Raw genomic sequence first — 23,967 nt, 5'->3', positions numbered from 1 at the left:
AAAGTAGACAGCAAATAGCAGCTTCCTTGCTGCCAGTGGAAAAACTTTGACCTTGAACCCAGGTTTGAGACCATGTCTTTTAGCAAGTCACTTCATCTGTCTACATCTCCATTTCTTCATCTGTCAAATGGGGATGGGGATTTCTATTTCTCAGGGATTTTATGAGACTCACATGAGATAACATGTAAAAAAAAAAAAAAGTGCTTTCTACACCCCTCAAATACTATGAGGGTATTGCCATTTGTCCTTCTAGGATCAGCTGGAATCCTGCCTCCCTGGGTAGCCTGCCTTGACCTTGCTTGTTGCCACCAGCTTGTTTCTTATCTTAACCACCTATTGTGCTTTTTGTCTGTATTTATTTGTCTAGTTAACTGGGATGTTTCAAGTTGGCACCCCAATCAGACTGCATATTCCTTGAGAACAAGGAGTGTGCATCTCAGCCACAAGGTCCAGAAGGGAGCTCAGTAAACACTTCTGGGTCTGCATGAGGACACAGTCAACCAGGGCCATGTTCAAGTTATATATTCCATATACCACATATTGTACAAGACCACCCCATGGTCACAGGAAGGCCACCAAAAGGATAAGAGCAGGGACTTTGTAGAAAGAGAAACTGGAGTGAGAAATACATTTCTGATGATCTGGAAAACTTAGATAAAATATATTTTTGCCAAAAAATAAATAAATAAACCAGAGAATTGTAACATGCCATGTCTAGAATTATCATAAAAAAAAAAAATTCCGGTCTTTGCAGTGAATTCTAAGACCCATCTAGGGAGAGAAAATAAGGCACATGTACTTTGGGACATGAAGCATCGTTGACCTAAGAAGGACCACCAACTTGACCCAACAAACTGGTCAAAATCAGCCCGACCAACAGATGAAACTGCAGCCCTGACACAGTGGTGACTTGGCGACGAGCAGCTGTAGGGCCAAAGTCTGACTGCGACTAGTGCTCAGATTAGCCTGGCAGTGGGATCATTAACATCAGCCATGGTGGAGAGCTTTCTAGTACCCCCATCCCTTCTGTACTCATCTCACTTGATCCTGACAAAGAAGACAGGAGAAGGCTCCCATTTCACAGATGAGGCCATCAGGGCACTGAGAATGCATTTCCTTGTTCAACATCAGATAGTGAGGTAATGGGTTGCCAGTGCATTAAAGCCAGTATTAATACAGTGTATTAACCAGTATATTAAAACCAGTCCTCCTAACTTCCCGTCCCCTGGTCTGTTGGCTTGAGAGGCCCAACCTGTGGTTGGTGGGGTGAGGTCAGCTGGGTGCATCAGTTGGGTCAAGGCAGGTCTTACCTTCACATTTAGCTGTAAGTCTTCGTGTTGCTAATTCAATGATGGCAGTGCTACACATGTTTGTTCTTCCAGGAGTCAACATTAGACAGATATCTCTGGGCTGTGTCAAGGTTAACTAGATAATCCAATTAAAGTCATGCTGGTCCCAGAGCACTACTGTAAAAACAAGGTACCTGAAGTGGAGCTCAGACATTTAAACCAAGAGTCTGCGTGAGATTCTCAACCTTTCTTTTTCTCAATGTTAAGGCTTTGCTGTTTATTTTTGCCAAAGCCACTATCTCCTACCATTAAGCAGTAGAAAGAGTGTGTTTTGGCCTGAGAAGAGATGGGTTCTAGTCCTAGCCCTGCTGCTAATTAGCTGAACTGTCCTAGGTTAGTAACTCAACCTGGCCGGGCCTCAGTTTCCAGATCTGTGAAACAGGGACAACAGTAATGCCTGCCTTGCCCACCTCACATGCAGGTGGTGAGGATGGAATTACACAGGGAGCACCTATGTGTCTCAGGACTTCTAAGTGTCTGCTCACTGACTGTACCGTCTCCAGGGGCTTATAGAGGCACTAGCTTGTGACCTTGAGAAGTTAAATATGATGTCTGAGTCTCAGTTCCCACATGTGTAAATCATGCTCACAATGCCTCCCATAATTGTCCCATTAAGAGGATTATAATGAGGTACTATATGTAAGGTTCTCAGTGCAGCATCCAACACAAAAGTGTCCGTAAACATTTGTGCAGCCAAGGGAACATAGGAGGAGCCAAATCTCAAAGGCCATTGCCGGACGGAGCGCCTACTCCAGACAGCCTTTTCCTTCCCTGGCTCTTCCTCTCTGTCTGCTCTTCCGCTTCATGGAAAGGGTGATGGCAAAGGGAAGCACTGTGTGTGCAGATCTTGGCATGAAGGTCCAGCCTGTGCTGGTGTCTGTTTCACTCAGGAGGCCTCCTCTTGTTGCTGCTATTGTTTAGTCTCTAAGTAGTGTCCAGTGCTTTTTGCTACCCCATGGACTGTAGCCCACCAGGTCCCTCTGCCCATGGGATTTTCCAGGCAAGAATGCTGGAGTGGGTTGCCATTTCCTTCTCCAGGGGATCTTCCCAACCCAGGGATCAAACCCGCATCTCCTACATTGTCAGGCGGATCCTTTACCACTGAGCCACCAGGAAAGCCCAGGCTTTCTCTAGAGGCTCCTAATGGCTGGTCATGTGTTGATGATGCTTTTTTCAGAAAGCGTGAACATAGGTGCTGGAGAGTGGAATCAATGTCCTAAAGACACCAGCTCTCCTTTACCTGCTGTCATGACATGCAGGTGCAATGGGTACAGTCACAGCATCCTGTCTCTTTCTCACACTCCCTTCCTGGGCCAGGACGCAAACCTTGACCAACTACTTGTGTTCCACAATCAGAGGTCAGAATTTAAAGGCAAATGGGAGGGACTAGTATACAAACTGCCACTACCGGCTGGAGCAAGAGCAGAGTGATCCTACAGGCAGGCTCTGAGGGATGGGCGGGGTGCTGGGACCCAGAGCTCTCACAGCTAAAAGTCAGCGGCAGGGGTTGGGGCGGGGTGGGGGGTGAGGAGGAAGCAGGTTTGGTAAAGGAAACAGAAAAGGGAGATATGGCAAGAAAAACAATCCCACCCATTTCACAATTTTTCAAAAGGTTCTTCCAGACCATCAAGAACTGCTGGAGTTTCTTCTTGCATTATGAATCTACGATGCTTAATCCATCCAAGGAGCTGGATGTTGTTTTTTTTAAATAAAGCATGTTGTAAAGTCAAAACTGCCTCTGCCCCAAATCTTGAGGGGTTTGAGAGATGGCATGTCAACATTTGGGGAATCCGCAAAATACTGATTATTTTTTTTTCTGTCCAGATAACAGGCTGCAAAGCCAAACAAAAGGAGAAATAACCTTTGGTTTTGGAACTCTCAGGAGAAAGGATAGACAGAGCTAGCTGGAGCTGGTTGGGTGAGACCTTGAGAGCTATGAGCGACATTGGACACTTGCTTATTAAACAGCAATATAGGTATTTTATAGAAACATAAGAAAATATGGATAAGCACTTAAAAAAAAATCTCCTCCTCACCTCACTGACCTGACACTGAATATTTTTGAAGATAGGGAGGCAGATCATGGGTAAGAGCCTAGAGTTTGGGGCCCAGATGCCTGGTGTAGAGTCCCACTTCCTACCTCGAGGCTGTCTTAGAGGCTGCAGGTGAATTATGGCGGTCCCGCCTTATCCGTGGTTTCACTTTCTGCGATTTCAGTTCCGTACAGTCAACCCCAGGATGAAAATATTGAATGGAAAATTCTAGAAATAAACAATTCATAAGTTTTCCATCTCATGCCATTCTGAGTAGCATGATGAAATCTCCTGCCGTCCCACCCAGGACATGAATCATTCCTTTGTCCAGTGTATTTGTGCCGTATATGCTACCTGCCCATTAGTCTAGGGAAAAACAGTACATGTAGGGTTCCTGGACTGTCAGTGGTTTCAGGCATCCACTGGGGATCTTGGAATGAATCCCTGCGAATAAAGGAGGGACTACGATACTTAGCCTCTATCGACCCATTTCCTCATCTGTAAATTAGGGATAATAATAACTACCTCCGAGGGTAGTTGTGAGAATTAAAGAAGCCAGTGCAGTAGTGCTTAACACAATCCCTGGAATATAGTAAGCACCATACACAGGGTAGCTGTAAGAATAATAGTCATTAGTATTTTATTATATTTCTAGATTTTTCCTATATAAGAAGTGTTACGTATAATATATATATTTCCATGAAGATAGGATTCTTCTGTACTCTTTTGTAAAATTTTTACTCTTATGCTCATCTTTTCGTGGACAAATTTGTTATTACTATTAGCTAACACTGTTTTACCATTGGGATAGACCTGGCACTAAAGATTTTCCATATGTTATCACATTCAGTCCTCAACATTAACTCTGTGGGGCAAGTAGTGTATTATCATTTTACAGATGAGAAAACTGAGGCTAATCAGTTTAAATAATATAAATGTACAGAGCTGGCAAGTGGACCTTTCTCCTACAAGGAGAAGGGAGATGAGACTGACTGGAAGCCTATGCTGGTAGATCGGAGAGGAATCGTGTCTGTTCTTGGTCCTTTTTAACCCTTGGCAGATGTGTGCTTTGGGCCATCAGACTGATAGGTCCATCTGGTTGACTGTTCCTGGGCTCTAGTGGCATTTTCAATTTTTGTGATGGAAATCACTGATATGAAAAGGAATCTAAGGTCCAGTACTGGGCTTAGTTGTTCAAGCATTTTATCCAGAAGCAGTTCTTCATCTTGTTCTTCAGAGGCTTGGACACAGCCATCTAAGCCACTGGCCACAGCTTCCTCACACTTCCCTGTCTGCCCTGGGCGTTCACCTCAGTCCCCAAATAGCCCCGGGCATTGCCAGGGGATTGACTCAACCAGCAAGTCTTGCTCGGACTTCACCCACTGGAAGCCCTGGTGTGGACTCCATGGCGTGTGGGACAGCAGGGCGGCTGAGAAGACATGAGATGCACGAAGGCAGAGCTCTTTGTCACCTGTAGCTCAGGTGACCGATGTGAGGCCACATCAGCTCAGCAGGAGAGTCTGGCCATGCCTTGGATGGGGGAGTCCTGAGGGTGTCATGACCTTGGGTGTGATGGGATGGCAGTGAGGTTCTGGAGACTAACCCCTGTCTCTCAACATAGGAGCAGCTCGGAGAGGAGGAAGGAGAAGTCCCGAGATGCAGCCAGGTGCCGGCGGAGCAAGGAAACAGAGGTCTTCTACGAGCTGGCGCACGAGCTGCCCCTGCCCCACAGCGTGAGCTCCCACCTGGACAAGGCCTCCATCATGCGGCTGGCCATCAGCTTCCTGCGCACGCACAAGCTCCTATCCTCCGGTGAGGCCGCGAACCCTGGGCTTCTCGACCACCCCCCCTCCCACCCCCCGCTGCCGTGTTCTCACACGCAGGAGCCAGAGCTGGAAAGCCACGGGCACAGAGGGAGGGTTTTCCTCCCTAGGAACCTCCACTCTGCACACCTTCCACCCACAGCAATGCCATCATTAGCACTTAGTTCTCTTTTGTTGACCCTCTTCCCAGCAGTGGCCTTGGCGGTGATTACAGTCACGGGCTGAAGCCCTTGGAAGCTGAGGGGACACAGAGGGCTGGGAGAGTGAGAGCCGCTGGTGCTGGCTCCCAGTTGCCATGCCCTCAGCTGTCAGATCCACTCTCCAGTCCAAGTTGGATGAATCCTTAGGGAACATCTTAGTGTTTGTCCACCAGCCGCTTTTCTCCAGAAGGCAGAGGCATGCGCATATGACCCTTCCCTCTTACCAGCCAGGATGCCAGGCAGTGTCTGTGCTCTTAGTTTCCTCATCCGTAAAAGAAGTTAGAATACTTATTGCTCGGGGTATCTTCAAGAATAAACTGAGATACTGTCTGTGAAGCACAGGCCCAGCCACACTGGGGAGCCCCGGACAGATAACCATCTCCCCTCAGAACCCACAAATTCTCACCTTCCCTGCTATCTCTGCAAGTCTCAAGGTCACAAAACTTTTTTCCCCCTCAGAGTTCACCTTCTTCAGAATACCATTTCCTGTTAGTCCTGACCAGAAGGAGGAGGCCTGGGGCTTCTGCCAATATCAGATCTGACAGATAGATAGTCAGTCCTTTCTAGTCTGCCAGTTTTGTAAGGAAACTGGGCAGGGGGGCCGCGCCCCTCTGCACCCACCGCCCCCACCCGGCCTTGGCACTGTCAGTGGCCGCATCCGAGGTGGTGAGCAGAGTGGGGCGGCAGGGGGAGTTCTCTCGGGCTTGGTTTTCAGTTTTCCCGAGTGAGCCGTGTACCTTGGAGCAGGGTGGACTCTGCCATCCTGTTATGCAGTGGCTATTCTGGGAAGGAAACCCAGAGCAGAGGGAATCCAGTGTGAGGCGGGGAGGCCGGAGCGCCATGTGCTATTCTGGGCCTGGGAGCACAGGAAGGATATGGGGGGAAGACTTTCAGAAAATAGGATGACATCGCAGTGGGTCCAGGGGTTGGAGGGCTAACCCTGGCCTGAAAATCTAAAGCATCTCAGAAAAGAGCAGACAGGAGGGAGAGAACCCAGGGTGAAACCTTGCTCTAAAAATACTTTGAAAGAAACAGTGCAAGGCGATGGCAGGCATGGTGTCATAGACGCCACAGAGAAAGGGAACCATGGGCTGAAGTGTAAGAAAGACCTGGAGATGCCATTGCAGGGCATGGGTGTACCTCTTTCCTGTAAAGAAGCATGTCCTCTAGGACAGGTGAGGGCAGTGTCTGGCCATGTTGAAATCATCTTTCCATTTGCACAGAACAGGGAGTGGAGGACTTAAGGACTAAATGGAGACCCCTTCCCCACACCCAGAAGCATCTCGTCTTCCCTGTTCCAGTACTTGAAATTCCACTCTGAGACACTAAATGAAATTCCACTTTTAGACACTAATTTATTTAGGTTCATCACTATTTCCTTTCGCCACCATCACCCCTGTTCCTCCACCAACAGGGGTCCCCAATAGGAGTAATACATTAATCCTGAGACAGCTCTCTGATTGAATTTGGACTTGGAGGATGTTTATCCTGCTCATTTCACATGATTAGAAGTGAGGCACAGAAAAGATAACTTTGCCGCAAAGTCACACATTTAACGCCTGGAGTTCAAGTCCTTTTGAATCCAGGGAAAAGAGACACGGGGGGCAGAAGCATTCTGTAGACTTGGTCGTCATCGCCTGAAGATGTGGATGGGGCCTGGTGGTTGGGGAGAAAGGGGGTCTCCCTTGGTGGGGAACCAAAGTTAAACAGAGGAATGGGGGGCTGGCCCTGAGCAGTGGGGTCTGCAGGAGGTCCTTACACACTCAGTGACTGACGTTTCTACCCTTGCTGTTGGTGCACGGCCTTGGGTTTCCAAGCTCTCCTGTGCATAGCCACCTCCCCACCTCCCTCAGTGGTTCAGGGTTGGCTTGGACAGGACACGTATCAGAGGCTCTGAGCGTGTCTGCCTGCATGTGTGCTGGCGAGAGTCCCCTGTGGGCCAGACACACCTGGGAAGATGGGACCAGAGTGGCCACAGCAAGACCTCACATATCCCTGCCCAGGGCCTGTTGCAAGTTGTGGACACAAAGTGCCTGCCCTCTGGCTGGGCTGGCCCTGGACCCACCAGAGCACTCAGCATGCCGGCTCTGGTCTTCTTGGTCCTGAGGAAAGAAATGACAGAAAAGGATAAAAAGTGTCCACATTTGGTCATCTGATCCGGGTGTCCTTGAAGGAGCAGTTCTCATAAAACATGCATCACCCAGGGGAGGAGGTAATGGATGGCTCTCTGTGCCCCCTCTTCCACGTTGCTGCCACACACTCTTTAGACCAGTTATTGACCTTGTTTTTAGGAATTGTTTGTGAGACAATCTTCATCATATTTTGCCTATTTAAAACATACAGTGCAACGAAAAGATGTACAGGATTTGTGGGCAGTTGGACCTGCCCTAGAACCTCAGTCAGTCTGCCTTTCTTCTCCGCAGCCTTGTGAAACCTCCTTACCACCCTCCAGCTCACTTTCTCAGGTACACAAAGGGGCTGCTGGTACTCACTTGCAGTGCTGTCCAAGGATGTTGGATATAAAAATCCTTATCCTCTTGCTGCCATGTATTAGGCTCTCAATAAGTTACAGCCTAGAGATAAAACCGACTATGATCAAGTAAATAGATTTGTTAAGTATAGGCTTTTGGGGGAAAATGATGTAAATGAAAACCCAATGTAAACCCTTACTGTCCTCTTACTACCTTCTAGCAATTTCTAGCAAAATGCAGAGTTGCCAAGCCTTCCTAAGTCAAAATAAACCACAGATCCATGATTGAAGCATTTCTAACAAAAGTGAGCGTCAATGTTGGCTCCCTTTATGATAGGAAATAGCTGGTTGCATACCTCAGAGTTCAAAAGGCTAAAAAAGACCAGGTTTTGCTTTAGAAAAGTTTCTTCTTTACTTAGTAACACGTTTCCCTTTGATTTTCACAGTAGGCTGTTCTGTGTGGGAATGTTGGAGAGGAAACCTCAGCGCTGAGAAATTCAGGCTGGGAGTCTCGGCGGCCGATTGAGATTTGTATCACAGGAAGCAAACCGAAACAATAGCTTTATGATATTAGCTTCCACGCTGGGCTGAGAACAGAACACCTTCTGACGGGAACATCAGTGGAAATGGCACTTGATTGTCTTAAATCCTCTTTCAAGAGGAGCCCCACAAACTGTACCCAAATGAGGGTCACTCCTGCATTTGAAGGGCCTTTAACAGCAATAAATATGCAAAATTGGCTTTTCACTATGAAATTGATTTTTGGATCCCCCCCACACACACACACACACACACTTGTGAGGGGAAAATCAAATTCATTTTACACAAGAGCCTAGAGATCAATGTGAAGCAAGATTTCTAAGACAAATGTCAGGTTTATGATTAATTCATTGGCATTTGCCTAGTGAAGACATTGTTCTTAATAAGAGATGATGATTTCCTCATCTCTAGACCACCAAGGGAAAGGCATTAAAATGTGAGACAAGTGATTTTAGCTTTTTACCATGACCTTTCCATGCAGGAAAAAGTGAGAGCAGAGGTAAAATTGTAGAGGCAGCTATGGTTTCTGGTGCCTTCTTATGCCCCTCTTTCAGACTTCTTTTCCCAGGCTTTCACCCCTACTTGCTTTCTGTCTCACCCCCTTGTCCCACCCATCCTCCAAACCAAGGCCTCTTTCTGTTCTGTTGGAGAAGAGCTGAAAGGTTGATTCACGCCAGGATCTTGATCGCTGAGAGCCCCTAGTGTACAGTCTCTTCTAGAGATACTTTGTTCAGATCATTCCCTTAGCTTAAATTTGATTAAGTCTGGTCCATCAGCAGGTGTTTGCTGCCCCAGCCCTGTGCCGTATTTTATGAGGGTCACAGAGAGAGGTAAGACAGGACAGTAAGTCATGTACAGGACAAAGAAGTGCATTTCTAATGGTGGACTTTCAAGGCCCTTTGGGAGGCCCACAGGTCAGATAAAACACAGTGCCCTCTGCCAAAGATGCGAGGATAACCCCAGCCTACTACCTGGTGATGGTGGCGTTTAAAGGTGGGGCTGATGGCCAGATAAGCCTTTCAAAAATAGTTTCCTCATGGCTTGACTGGGCTACTTTTGCAGTCAGCACATCCAGGGCCCAGTGGAGTCATGGGTCTCTGGACCCAGGAGAGCCTGAGGAGAAGAATCGGTGTAAAAGGGAAGCCCCTTCGATGATAACTACGGGGTGACTGCCCGCCAAGCACATATGCCCCAGGAGGATCACATCAGAGTGGTATGGAGACCAGTCAGAACACTCGGAACTTCTCAGAGTAGAAACAGAGGGAAAAGAACCCTGGCACCCTGCGCAGCAGCACCTGTGATGGCCTGGCCCCAGGGGCCCAGTCAGGAGTGTCTGCCCCACCACTGCCTGCTCTCCCCAGATGCCCAGCTCCTGCTGCCCACCCCCCCGCCCAGGGTCCAACCCCACCCAGGCGGTGCTGCCTGAAGGAAATGCGCGGTGCTCCGGAAAAAGTGCTCCGAAACCTCAGCCCGCGCATATCCTGGCTGTGGGGAGTCATCAAAGCCTGTTTACCGGGGCTATTTTTAGCTTGAAAGAATCTTGTTGTACTCTCGGTGCAGCGTACTGAGTCTCTGCAGAGTGCCTCTGATCTGCATGACCCACTCCCCTTCTTGGGGGTCAGACCCTGAAGGGTCCTGGGAAGCAAGTAACTGAGACCCGGAGCCCAGGGCTATTTAGAGAGTCCTCTGAGGGTTTATCAAGCACCTACTGCGTGCTCCTCTTCATTGGGCACCGAGGGTTTCTTCCGGATGGTTGTGCAACATTACGGCGGCTTGTCTGTCTCTTCCCCACTGGTCTGTAGATTCCTCTGGAGGAAGGATGCTCTTACACCTGCCTTTCCCGAGGACAGGGCTGAGCACCTAGTAAGCGACACTTGTTGACAGATGGCCTGACTTCGTGCCCAGCATGGGGCAGACATGTGGCAGGAGTGTGATAGGAGTGTGATAGCTGCATTGTGGGCAAGTGAATTGTCTGTGTGCCCAGCACTGAGTCAGAGGTTAGTGATCCCCTCAGGAGACCTGATGCTCCCATGAGAGAGGAAAAGGGGAGAGGCAGAGCCGTCTTCAGCCAGGTGATGTGCCTGGAGCCCTAGCCCCTTGGGTAAAGTGCTGCCTCCGGCCCCATAGCTTCTACCCTCAGCTCCAAGCTGACAGCAAGCTGGCCAGGTTCCATCCGAAGTCCCCAGGAGGATAGGCTGGTGCTGTGGGAGCAAATGGTTCCACAGAGGAAAGAGGCCCTGTGGTTTCCAGGTCCCCATGGGGCTGGCTTGCTGGCTTCCTGGTCCCCCAGCCATTGTGACTTCAGTCCCAAGATGCTCTGTTTGCATTTGTGGGTTCTGTGCGCCCCTCTCCCTCCCTCCCGGAGTCCAGCTGGCCAGCTGTTGCAGCCAATTTCACCACCTCCTGGAAGCAAGTGTACTGGGCACGGATGGAAACCAGTTTGGCTGTGCTGGAACTGTTAAAAACAGGAAACTTTAAGCAGAACTATTTCCTCTGGGCCTAGCTAACCCAAATCGGGTTGTCTTGGGATGACTCCAGATTTTGAAGTCAGTGTTGCCACTGAGATCAAAGAAATTGAAGAGAAGAAAAGTCTTCTCACTAGGCCAGGAATCACAGGACTGGCCTCTGCTGTCTGGAGAAGGCGCTCACCTGTCTGATGTGATTTTTAACAGTGCTGAAAATCTCTCCTTATGTCCCCCAAATAGGTCACCACTTGCCAAAATGTGTTGATTTTCCCAGCATTAGGGTGGCTCATAGGACTTTAAGTTAAGGCAGTGATGGTCTCCACCTGTGGTCACCAGCATTCACATCATTTGAGAATTTGTTAGAAAAGCAGATTCTCAGCCCCCAACCTGCATGCGTGCATGCTCACTCAGTCTTGTCTGACTCTGTGACCCCATTGACTGTAGCCCACCGGACTCCTCTGTCCATAGGATTTCCCAGGCAAGAATACCATAGTGTGTTGCCATTTCCTCCTTCAGGGGATCTTCCCAACCCAGGGACTGAACCTGTGTCTCCTGCATTGGCAGGTGGATTCTTTACCACTGAGCCACCCGGGAAGCCCTGCCCCCAACCTGAGACCTACTGAATCAGGAACTCTGGGCACAGGGCCCATCCAGGGCTGGCTCTGTGACTCGGTGTGACTCTGCAGTCCCATGGGGACTTCCACCATTAGAAGGGCCCTGGGCATGGTTTGATGTTTCAGTGAGAGATCCCACATTTTTACTTTGCTCTGGTCTCAGAAATCCTTGTTTTAGCAAGTCCTCCAGTGGTCCTGGTGCTTGCTCCACTTTGAAAGCACTAGGTCAAGTCGTGGTCTCTTCTGAAGCCCCTGTTTAAATTTAGGTGTTAACCAGGAGTGTGACTATTGGCCGTGGCACCACCCACACCTAGAACTCTGGTTCATTATCATCAGTTCGGCTAACCAGTTGGTTGGCAGGGACCCTAAGCAGGGATCAGGTGTGGGCATGTGTGTGGTAAAAAGGCCATTCCCAGTCTCCCATCCCATAGGCTAGCTGCCTGAATCAGGGTGTGAAGAGGAAAGAATTTCCCTCATTTTGTTCTACCATTTTAGCAAATCAGAGGGAAGTCACTAGGATACACTCTTAATGGCCCAGCTCTTGGCTCTGAAGGGTGGCCTGTCCCTGGACAGAATCAGTGACCCCGGCACATTCACTGATGCTGTGTCCTGAAGGTGGCTGGTCCCCAGGGGTGCTACTGAAGCCCCTTGGTAGGAACATCTCCTAATTTGGATTTGTTCTTCTGGAAGAATAACAGTGTATGGCCCAGAGCTTAAATTTAGGGGCTCAAGGGAAAAGAGAACCAAATAAATCCAGTGCCCTTGCAGGAAGGCCCTTGAACCTTATTGCACAGCATCCACATGTCTCTTGCCAAGTGGCCCATAAATTCAATTGCATTTTACATTCCCTCCAATAGTCTCAGTTTGAACGACTTCTGTTTTAGTTAAGTGAATATTAACTTTCGTAAGTGACAAATTATTCTATGATCCTCTCATTCTGTAAATTAAGGTAAGCCTACTTGGCTTGATGTTTGTAGTGGATGAATACAAGTTTTTATAAGTAAATGTATGTTTGGAGTTAAATAATGAGCTAGGAGAAGCAGGGCTGAACTAAAGTCTGTGGTCTGAGCAATAACAACCAACGGTCTGGGGCCTGAGAGCTTTATTCTCTGGGGCCAGAGCTGAGGCTACATTCTGCAGACAGCAGAGGTCTACTTGATAGGCCAGGGCCCCCCAAAGTGGTTGGGGAATGGATGCCTTCCTCGGTTGCCCCTAGCAACCACCTCCACAGCCTACCACTAACACAGCAGCTGCCTCAAGTGGCTTCACACCTCTGATCCTCACTCTCTCCAAATCATCTCGCATGCCATTGCCGGATGAATCTCCTCAAAGCAATGGTCTGAGATGCCACTCCTCCAGGCCGCTGGACTCACGAGTCCAGTCGATGAGCCTGGGGCACAGACCCTCCTTCTTCCGCCATGTGGACCTGTTCTCATCCCTGGAGCGCTCCTTCCAGGCTCTGCCTCCTCCATGCTTTCCAGTGTCTGCCCAACCCAGTAGGCCCAGAAAGCCCTACTTTCATTTAAAAGAGTGAAATCCTTGCTTTTCATGAGTCTCTTCAAATGCCTTTCTTTGAACAGTTGTCTCTGACCACCTTAAAGTGACCCCCTCTACCTGTGAACCCTTCAGCACTGACTGTCTATATTCCTCTTGGGCACCCACCTCTGTCACCCTGAACTCTTTACTTAGATTTGTGGCTTGGTGTACCACCCAGCCCCCATTCAGATTCTGAGCAATTTGAAGACCGTGACAGTGTTATAGAAGGAGCCAGAGAAGGAGAGAATTCACGCTAGTTAGTATGTTTTAGGCATTCTCCATACTTATCTAATCCTTACAACTTGAAGAGGTGGGAATTATTATCTCCATTTAGCTGACGAGGAAACTGATATTCAAAGAGGTTTTCACTTACTCTTTGTTATGTCAGTTAGAGCCATAACGTAATAGGAGGAATAGAGTCAGTGGTTATTTGACTCCAAAGCCGATGAATGGTTAGGAGTGTGGCTTCTGGATTCAGCTGCCTGAGTCCACAACCTTTATAACCTTGGGCAAATGACTTAATCTTTCTGGGCCTCATCTGTAGATAAGACAAAAAAAAGTAGGACCTACCCCACAGCTGTTTTGAAGATCACACAGCATCTCAGTGATAGGCTGATATGCTGTCATTGCTCAACATCCATTAGGGAAAATGACTGTCCCAACTACTCCTGTAACTGCCTGGACATCGGTGATCACCACTGCTCCCAGTACCACAAGTACAGTGCCACAACTGTACCACCTGTGAAGCCCCCAGCAGGGTGTCCTCTGTGCAGTGGTGCTCATCAGATGCCTGCTCCTTGGGCATGTGACGGACACTTAGGTGGTTGGCAGTGTGCTTTTCCAGAAAAATCCATCTGATGCCTTTGAGCCATCCCTGGAAGACATCCATCCACACCAGTCACATCTGCTTTAACCCCACCTTGATGCAAGCTGTTCAGTCTCACCCCCTGTCTTTCCAGTTTGCTCCGAAAATGAATCTGAAGCCGATGCTGACCAGCAGATGGACAACTTGTACCTGAAAGCCTTGGAGGGTTTCATTGCCGTGGTGACCCAAGATGGTGACATGATCTTTCTGTCGGAGAACATCAGCAAGTTCATGGGACTCACACAGGTGACACCCTCCTCGGGCTCCTTCAGAAAGGGAAAATGTTTCCATTTGGGGGTGGAAATTAGTGGGAGATTCTGATCACCTCCCCCCTGACCTTTCCCTGCATGCGCCCACCCTCCTCCTCTCTGATCTCAAGCCTCAAACCTTAGAAATAACTTAGAGCCCCTGGCATTAGGCTAGTATTGCCAGTGCCCATCCTGGCAGACAGTTCTGCCAACTGGATTGCAGGCCCACTCTTGTCAGTCATGTCTGTCATGACCTCTATTACATCTGTGTGTCTGTGGATCTGCTGAGTGGAATATGAGAAGATCTGACTCAGCCTCCTCCCTCTCTCCAAACCTGAAAGGGGGTCCAGCTTCCTCTTGCAGACTTCTTCAGTGTCAGGAATAATGAGCCCGACCTTGTTTTTTGAAACAGGTAGAGTTAACAGGACACAGTATCTTTGACTTCACTCATCCCTGTGACCATGAGGAGATCCGTGAGAACTTGAGTCTCAAAAATGGTAAGGTATTTTTCAGTGTGTTTCTTTCCTTATTAACACCACGTGGGGAAGGGACCTGCCTCCCCTTTGTGTACTAATATAGGATGGATAGATCATGGCCATCATGATCCAGAAAAAACAGACACCCATAGAAAATCCAGCAGGACTTTGGAGATGAGATCAAGGGCCCTGGAAGGACCTAGTACTCAGAATTATCTTTTGCTGGCTCTTGTGGTGCCTGAGATCACACTCCTAGCACACTCCTGTGGGTTAGGACACCATCTCCAGGAGGTTTCATCACCTGAGTGTCCAGCATCTTTTCCGAATGACACCATCCAAACCAATCAGCTTGTCTGTGCCAAAATGTTCATGGGAACTGTTGCAGCTGTCCATGTGATGGTTGTGTAACAGACTGCCCAAACATAGTGGGTTAAACAGTCCTTTTATTGTCTCTCATGATTCGGTGGGTTCTATGGGTGGTTCTTATGCTCCATGTGATGTCAGGGGGCTCAACCCGATGGGATAAGCAGAGGGCTCACCCACACCTCTGGGACCTTGTGGCAGTAGCTAGAGGCTGGCGCTCTCTCTCACTGCATAAGGTATCGGAGCCTCTTCCTCTCCACATGGTCTCTCCAGGGTAGCCAGAGTTCTTATACTTATATTCTTAGCTCCCTTTTGGGGAGCTCAGGGCTCCCCAAAAGTGCAAAAGTAGAAGCTGCCAGGCCCTCTGAAGGCTTAGTCCTGAAACTGGTACAGCACCACTCTTTGGTTAAAGTGAGTTACAGACCTGGCCCATTCACTGTGGGAGGGGGCTATACCAGGCACTGAACACTGTGAGACCTGGCTCACTGGGGCCACCTTTAGAGACTAGCTACCACCGGAGCCAAGGAAGGAGTCTGGTCCCCAGGTGGTAACAAATGGAGCAGCTGGTTTTGATGGAGAAAGTTTAAAGGTCTTGTGCACGGCACTCTCCTGTGGGGGCTCCAGCAGTTGCCAGTGGATGGAAGGGCCCACACAAGCAGGAAGCACTTTTCAGGGACAGTTGGAGCCTGCTGCTTCATCTCTTGTAACTGGGGACAGTTGTGCAAAAGCTCTAATGGACATATTGTCAAGTGGACTGAAGCTTTATGAAGAAGGGAACTCAATGGCTTTCGAGGTCCCTTCTGAACCTGACAGTCAGTCTCTGCCGTGGACAGGCTGTACCAAGTCTAACATCCCTTTTTACAGTTCTCACCTGTCACTGACATGGAGCGCGTACTTATCCAACCTGAATGACAGAGGCAAGGCGGTAGTATCAAGCCTACAAGGTTTTGTTCTTATTGTCACACATGCTGAAAAAGCACACATTTTATTAGCCTACTTCTACCCTTGTTACCAACTGAGCCTGCAGAGTGCAGGATTCCCACCACCTCCCCCGACCCACACCACCCCCTCCTCCCCCAGCCCCTCTGCTCTCCCTCCTGAAGGCCACCTAACTCTGGTCAGGCACAGGCTGGGAAGCTCTCTGGGCTGTTCACTGTCTTCTCTGTGTTGCTGAGAAAGTCTTGTTTAGTTCTGTGAGAAAAAGGCTGCCAGACCTTCTGAATCCCTTTCTAAAACAGGCACTGGAAGCCTGAGAAAACCCCAAAGTCTCTTATTTCTTCTCTACTCCGGAAACCCTTGGGTTCTCGGTCTCAGTTCAACCTCTGCCCTAGTCTCAGTCTGATCATACAACTTGAACCAAGTCTCTTCATTGCTCTGTTCCTGGGAATCTTTCTCTTCAAAGTGACAGTGTTGGACCAGGCAAAGTCTAGGACCTTTCGCTCTCAAGTGCTGTGACTCAGCATGACTCTACTCTGTTGATCTGAGTAGAACGTTAGGTCTCTCGGTCCCTGTGTTGAGGACTTGGGATCAAAATCAGTGAATCAGCAAAGGCTTTGAAGGTGCCGACCTGAGTGGACTTGTGATCTATAAGCAAAGGGTTAGTGTGAGCACCCAGAGGCAGATAAGGCTGTGAGGCTGCTTGTGGAAAGCTTTGAAGGCCGGCAATTGAGCTTTGAACTTCATCCTGTAGACAGAGGGGGCTGTTGGAAGTTTTTGAGCAGAGATAGGGGTAATCTGACTGGAGCTGTGTTCAGAGAGATTAACCAAATGACAGGATGGGGAAAATCCCGAAGTTAACAGGTCAGGAGGCTACAGGCATAACCCATGCCACAGCCACAAATGAGTCCCTCCCGCCCACTGCTCCACAGCACCTGAGCCGGTCCTGGTAGTGTGTCCAGACCCCAGGATACAAGGATATCTCATGACGTGCAAACGCCACCTGTGGAAGCTAGAATTGTGAGAAACATCACTGCGTATGGGAGAGATGATTTTGTGATTGTGATGGAGGAATACCCTCTTATAAGAAACAGAAAAAGATTCACCATCTGGTCTGTTACTTAGTGGGCTCTCTTTTGACGTTTATGAAAAGTGCCACCATTCATTTGACACAGTGATTTGGGGCTGTGTCACTCAAGTCACTGACCCCTGGGGGTTTCAGTCCTGAGGCTATGCCCAGAGGGGAGGGTGTGACTATTAGAAACAAGGCTCTGGGTTGTTCTGAGATGCTGGGTAGCGGGGCAGGAGTGTACCTTGGAAGGTCCAGAATGGCAGAATTTAGACATGGACAGAGGGATACCTCTGGGGTTTACTGCATTCATCACTTTTTTTTTTCAGTGGGAGAAGTTCTGAGTGGGCAGGTTACTTGGAGACAATAAGGAAGGAAGCAGTCTTGTTTGTCTTGGTGATTTATTTAATTCTGGCTGAGAAGGGATATGATCCGTACTGAGTTAATCCTCAAGGTGAACTTGCTCACCACAGGAGATTTGGACCAGCGGTGTTCCATGAGCCTTGACCTGTGTCACTTTGGGAAGGGAGCACATGGTGTGGGATCCTGAATGCAGCCACTGTGGGTTAAAAGTAGGGCACTGGAGGGACAGGAATGGGGAAAAGACAGGGGCATCTAAGGGAAATTTCCCACCTGAGAGGCTTATCCCCTTGGAGCGATTGTGATCTTGCTTGGATGGTCCTTTGGAATTCCTTCTATGGGGCCCACCCAGGGGAGAGGTTTGCTGAGATCATGGCCGGTGGTCACTCATCGCCTGACCACTCTGCAGTGTGAGGTGCAGTGGGAGATAAAACAGTGGAATAGCCCCGACCCTTCAGGAGCTCACCCTGCAGGGGAGATGGGCTGGAGATGAGGGAGCCTTGATCCACAGCCAGGACAGCACAGAGCGCTCAGGGCCGGCTACGGGTGCTCACAGCAGCTCCTCAGGGATCACACACAGACACACACACAGATACACAGACACACACACACTGCCCTGAAAAACTGCCCTGCTTCTGACTACAAACAGCACTAACTTCAGCTGGCTCCACTACCCTTCTCCATCCAGGCTCTGGTTTTGGGAAGAAAAGCAAAGACATGTCCACAGAGCGGGACTTCTTCATGAGGATGAAGTGCACGGTCACCAACAGAGGCCGCACGGTCAACCTCAAGTCAGCCACCTGGAAGGTAGGGCGTCAGGCCTGGGTTTGGAGTCCGGGGGTGCCCCCCGCCAGCCTCCGCCCCTCCCCCGACCCCACGTCTGACCCTCCGCGGCTGGTCTCCAGGTCTTGCACTGCACGGGCCAGGTGAAGGTCTACAACAACTGCCCCCCTCACAGCAGTCTCTGCGGCTGCAAGGAGCCGCTGCTGTCCTGCCTTATCATCATGTGTGAGCCGATCCAGCACCCGTCCCACATGGACATCCCACTGGACAGCAAGACCTTCCTGAGCCGCCACAGTATGGACATGAAGTTCACCTACTGCGACGACAGGTGGGGCCCGGTGGGGAGCGTGTGTGCGCATGCGCGTGGTGTTGTGCCTGTGGTCAGGGTGCGGGTCCGCGGCAGACATGTTGTATTGCTGGGGGCAGGTCACAGTTTCATCCCACCAGTGCTGCCAAGGGTCATACTGGACTGTCCCCTGTTGTTACCCCAGAGCTGTTCTAGACTACAGCTGTTGTCATGGTGGATGGAGGTGGTGTGTACATCTTCCTCCACACGTGTGTGTGTGTGTGTGAGACTCCTAGATCTCCAAGCCTCCCTCCACTCTGCTGACCGGGAGAAGAGGGTCTAGAGGTCTCCATCAGCACACCCAGTGCTGAGCCCAGCTGGGAGCCTGGAAACTGCCCTGCAGTCATGTGACTCCTGTGTGTTCTCTTCCATTAGTGAGCTCTTTCCTCAGCCTCTGCTCCTCCTATGTCACCTCCGTTCCAGCCACTGTCCAGCCCCGGTTGGAAGGCTTTTTGATGAAGGAAACTAAGTCAGACTCCAATCCCTGAAGCCAGGCCCAACTGGAAAATTCTCTTATGGGAGAGTGTAGTGGTTAAGAGCCTTAATGCAGTGAGATGGCCTAAGTTCCAATCCGATAGGAAGTGTTAGCTGTGATTCCCACCCTAAATTATTTCTTTATTAAAGTAGTTGAAAGAGTACCCAAGGCCACACATGTAACCCATGTCACTCTAGTTTTAGCTCGAGGTGAGGATCGAAACAGGGAAAAGGTTTGAGTTGTCATGGGAGGGGTGGGAAGAACAGCTCTGACTCCCCCCGACTGCCTGGCCTCTCCCTCCCCTCTGTGCCTGGACATTGGAGATGTGGATGGATCAGGAGGTGGAAGAAGCACGGATGCCATGGGCAATGGCTACCATCAGGGAGGGAGGGACAGTCCAGGGGCTGGGCTGGGCCAGGCAGGCCCGGCTCAAGGAGATGCCACTGCCGCCAGCCATCTACTGCATGATGGGATGTGCCCTTGGGGATCTCCCCACCTGACTCCAGCTTTCAGCAGTGTCCAGAGTAACCACGTTTGTCCAGAGTCATAGTTCTTGGGGCAACTCTTTGCTGCTCCAGCCACTCCACTGTCACCTTCTAGCTTTCTCCAGAAACCTTGAGATTGCAGCTTCCCCTTCTCTAAAATGCATACTTACCCCACCTGTTTCACAGGATCACTGTAAGATGAGTGATGGCCATGGAAGCGCTTTGAAAAACACAAACCCCCTAACTGATGGGAGGCTTTTTGTTCCTGCTGGCTTATTGCTCCCTGTCCTTGTCCTCCCCTGAAGCTTGTCTCCCTGCTAAACCCAAGGGGCTGAAACCACTTCTGGAGATATGTAGAGGCTGGGGGCCTGGAGGAAGGAGAGCCTACCAGCAGGAAACTGCCTCACCTTCCCAGCCGGCAGGAAGCCACAGACCCCAGGAGGGATCTCCTGCTCAGCACCCCCCAGGCCCACCCACCTTTCTCTCTTCTGCTGGATGTCCCAGGGGATGCAAGTTTCTTCATGGATGGGGCTCTACTTTCCAGGCTCCACTGAGTCTGTCTCCCCTGATTCTGGACTGACCTGGTGTTTGCTGCTGCCGCTCCTTAGAACTGGACTCCAGGACAGATTTAAGAACTCGGGTGAAAGTGCCCTTGAGTCATTCCTGTCCCCTAGTTCTGACCACCACAGTGCTGAATTCAAGACTGTTGCAGGTAGTGGGTGGTTCGAGATGTAGAAAGAAGTGCTCTAACCTCATAGGGAGAAAATATCCCATATGAAGACTGTGTCCTGGAACTTTGGCACAGCCAGCAGTTATTAGGGTTATTCATGTTGTCATTATCGTGATATGAGGATAATTAGAGAGAAAGACTATTGCAAAGGCAGGCACCCAAGAAATCCATGCTGTGTAAGGTTATTTATTAGATGCAGTCTTTGTATCAAAGGACCATTCTGGGCAGAAGATACAGTTTTGTAATGTGCACAGCCCTAATGTGACCCCAGAAGCACTGGGAAACCCTACTGTCCTAGAAAATAACTTCTCATCCCTAGATAACAGGAAAGAAGAAATTTTTAAGTGTTAAGACTTTGATCCTTGTTAAAGTGAAGGGAAAATTCCTCTGGAAAGAGTAATTTGAAGTTATTCCTCACTCTTTACCATGTTTTGAATGAATTTCAGGTCATTTCCTGAAAGTGTCTAATCTTTGGATGAAAGAAAGAAGGGGCAATAACATGAGGAATTGGGGGCCTAAGAGTGTGGAAGACTCTTCTCCCAGAAAGGAGAGGGACCCTGCACCGACTTCTTAATTTGCTTCAGGTCTGGTAGGCAGAGTTGATCCTGACTTGAAGGAACCTGTGATTTAGGGCTTTGTGACTCAGAGTGTGGAGGGTGATATTACTTGTAAGGTTTGCTGGATATAGTGCACTTTCAGCAAAATCTTGTCTTTCAAAAACCTAATTATACGGCCCAACTTCTGAATTCAATGTTGCTGTTGAGATGGATGCCGAGGCATTTAAAGACACAGAAGGTTGTGCCACACAGAAGTTGTGTTTAACGGATTAGGAGATTAGTTCACAAGGGCACAGACATGGCTTAGACAGTTTATAAAGTGACTATTTTAAGTCCTTAACACCTATGTGTTACTTCTCAATTGCTTTGATGAGGACTAGGATTTTTTGGTTTTGGTAGCTTATCTTGTTTTTACTTTTTGTATTGGGATGGGGAAAGGTATACACAGATTCATGCTTGGTTTCTCACAGGCATGAGTGCGCGTGCGTGCACACACACACACACACACACACACAGGCATGAGTGCGCATGCGTACACACACACACACACACACACACACACACACACACACACACAACTCTTCCAAGAGCAGTGCTTCAACAACCAACACTTACATATCATAGTAGGGGGACCATTTCATTTTAATCAGGGAATTCACTAGATTTAATGACATCTGGCACACATGAGAGGCTCTGATTTCCCACAAAGGGATTCTTTTTCCAGTGGGAAAGTTAGAAAGAATCTGGTGAAAATGTAAGGCAATTAGAATTCACAAAATTACTTTTGAGGTTGTTTGGTACTTTTTCTTAGTTGTATTGAGACCACAGACATAATCAAACAAACAAAAAAAAAGGATCATGGAGAAAAAGAGAAGGGAGAAGAAAGGAAGCAGGGAGGTGAGAAGTAAAATAGAAACAAGAGTAATCTTGTGTTTAACTCTCAGGTTTCCAAAATCAGTTGAACCAGAAGCAACTTGTCCTGAAAGATCTGAAATTGAATAAAGGAATGCAAATGGTTCAAAATGCATTCATCCTGCTCCTCTTAATAAAGAGTCAAGACCATACCAAGTCCTGTATTATCTGAAACAGCAAATATTGTTAGAAGAGAATTCTATAACAGTTTATGTTAGTCATATTTATGTGTATATACAATCAATTGCTCTCAATAGAGGCAGTAAAACTGAGCCGCAAGTTTAAAGAAGAATATCTTGATTATCAGTGTAATGGATGAACTTGTCTCCATTCACAATTCAAATAGTTTCCTAAAATGAGCAGCCAATTAATGAAGTGTTATTTATTGAACATCTACTATGTATCTAACTCGGTGCCAGAGACTGATTATATCAAAGAAGGAAAGAGATGATTCTTGATCTCCAAGAGTCTGGAGTTGGAGACATGAGCAACTTAATGAATCATTCACCCAAAAGGAAGACAAAAGTTGTTCCCAAGTAGTTTTAACTTCAAGATGGGGTGGTTCTTAAAGTCACGTGGAGGCGCCATCTAGTGGAAAAAGAAAATAACTGTGAAAGAAGCCAAGTCATCAGGGAGAGCAGGGCAAATTTGTCCCACACAAAATCCCACTGTGACTTTGTGTGTTTTATGAATCTTTTTGTATCTTAGAAATAAATTATAAAAGCAAATTATGTGGATAAGAGAAGTATCAGTGGGGGCAAAGTTATCATAACAGTAAAATTTTCAGATTAACAAAGAGGGTCATGTAATTTTTAAAAATAAAGAATCTGAGGGCAACTCCCTTTTGTCACTGAATTAGGGAAACATAGGATGTAATAATATCAGAAGTTACAGTTTAGTGACTTAAGGTGCCTACATTTCAAATTCTGTGGGTCAGATTTATGACTAACTCTTTTTCTACGAAGAAGTTGGGAATGGTAATGATGATAAAAGTGAGGGATAGTTGAGAATCTTTAAGAGACTGTCAGTAAAATTATAAAGAGCCATGAGATTTTAAACACACACACATCAAAATACCTGAAAAGTGATAGTATTAATGCTCAAGAAGAAAATAGACTGACTTTGGGCAAATTAATAGTAAAAGACGATATGCTTTCATTGCATACTGAGATACATTTAACAAATTATTTTACTTTTTTTTTAGAGGAAGTGTTACCGAAGTGTTGAAGTGTCACTGCATCTTTAAATGCAGTGATCTTTTAGCTTAATATGTTACATATCATTTTTAGTTTCATAGTCCGTTCTAAATATTTTTGCAAACATAGTAGTCTTTCTCTACTGATCTTATGTAGGGTATATATAACGTGTTTTTTGAGTCCCTGAGTTTAAAAGACACTTGAAATGTCCTCCTTGTGCATCTGTGTCTCTTCCAAACAGTGTTCTGAAATTAATCCTAAGGAAGACTGAGCATGTTTATGAGAAATGCTTGTATATCATCCTATCTAATCTGTTCAAAATATTCCTTGGAAGAAGCAGCTCTTTTGGAATTTATTTCAAAGTGTGGTAGACTTCACAATTCAAAAATTATTCATCTGCATGATTTGCCTCTCTCTTGCTACAATTCAAGGCAACTTTCCCCTTCCTGCTTGTGGGTTTCAAGGTAATGAAAGGCAGTTGCAGCATTTGGTGGCACTCAGAGTCGGTCCAGGATTGAACCAGGGCCACCCTCCTATGTACACTGTGTATATATTCACCCCACCTGTAACACATAACACTGACAGGATGCAAATTAATTATCTATTAACTACAGAGCCAGTTGGATATTCACTTAACCATGTACTATTGGAGGAAAACACAAGGCAAAAGTGTTGTTTAAAGCAAAGAAAATCTGGATTGAAATACATTAAAACAAATGACATTGACTGTGGTAGTGAATAGTCTGGATATTATTAAGGAAATGCAGTTTTAAAGCTAAAAAAAAAAAAAGCTCATACAGAAATCAAAATGAGGTGAGCCCAGTATTACTGCAGAGAGGCCATGGCCAGAGGAGGGAAGGAAAGAAAGCAGACCTGAATAGAAGGATGGTTTTATTAGCAAAGGCATTCTTTCAAAAACAAATAGGTGCTTATGAAGTACTTAAAATGTTCATCCTCTCAAATAGTTTAAATACTCTTCTAACCATCTTGTTTACATGATTAATTTACTGAGCAAATTCTGTGCCCGTGTAGGGAATGAGTAAAAACTGCAGCCAGACCTTGTTTGACTCCAGGCGTGGCGTGTGAAGCACGGAGCTCTCTGCCCCATTGCTCGTGGGCGGCCGAGCTGGCTCAGG

The 23,967-nt window shown here is 47.8% G+C and overlaps 1 protein-coding gene across 3 annotated transcripts in view; it reads left to right on the top strand.

The window, feature by feature from the left end:
• EPAS1 (endothelial PAS domain protein 1) overlaps positions 1 to 23,967 on the top strand; it is a 91,497-nt gene that overhangs the window by 46,789 nt on the left and 20,741 nt on the right. For 2 of the 3 annotated variants that reach the window (XR_014082520.1, XM_081592029.1), the window contains exons 2-6: positions 5,004 to 5,194; positions 13,990 to 14,141; positions 14,556 to 14,640; positions 18,036 to 18,154; positions 18,253 to 18,458. Coding sequence is in view for 2 of the 3 variants with exons in the window: in XM_081592029.1 (XP_081448155.1) it covers positions 5,004 to 5,194; positions 13,990 to 14,141; positions 14,556 to 14,640; positions 18,036 to 18,154; positions 18,253 to 18,458 (753 nt within the window). In the remaining variant the exon portion in view is untranslated. Of the gene's footprint in view, positions 1 to 5,003; positions 5,250 to 13,968; positions 14,142 to 14,555; positions 14,641 to 18,035; positions 18,155 to 18,252; positions 18,459 to 23,967 lie in introns of all 3 variants that reach the window. The other variant, XM_081592030.1, reaches the window with a different exon arrangement.

This window comes from Giraffa tippelskirchi, chromosome 4 (assembly GCF_054371585.1).
Source record: "Giraffa tippelskirchi isolate mGirTip1 chromosome 4, T2T-mGirTip1v1.2.pri, whole genome shotgun sequence".
Lineage (NCBI taxonomy): Eukaryota > Metazoa > Chordata > Mammalia > Artiodactyla > Giraffidae > Giraffa > Giraffa tippelskirchi.
This window is presented reverse-complemented; position numbering and strand designations above follow the sequence as displayed.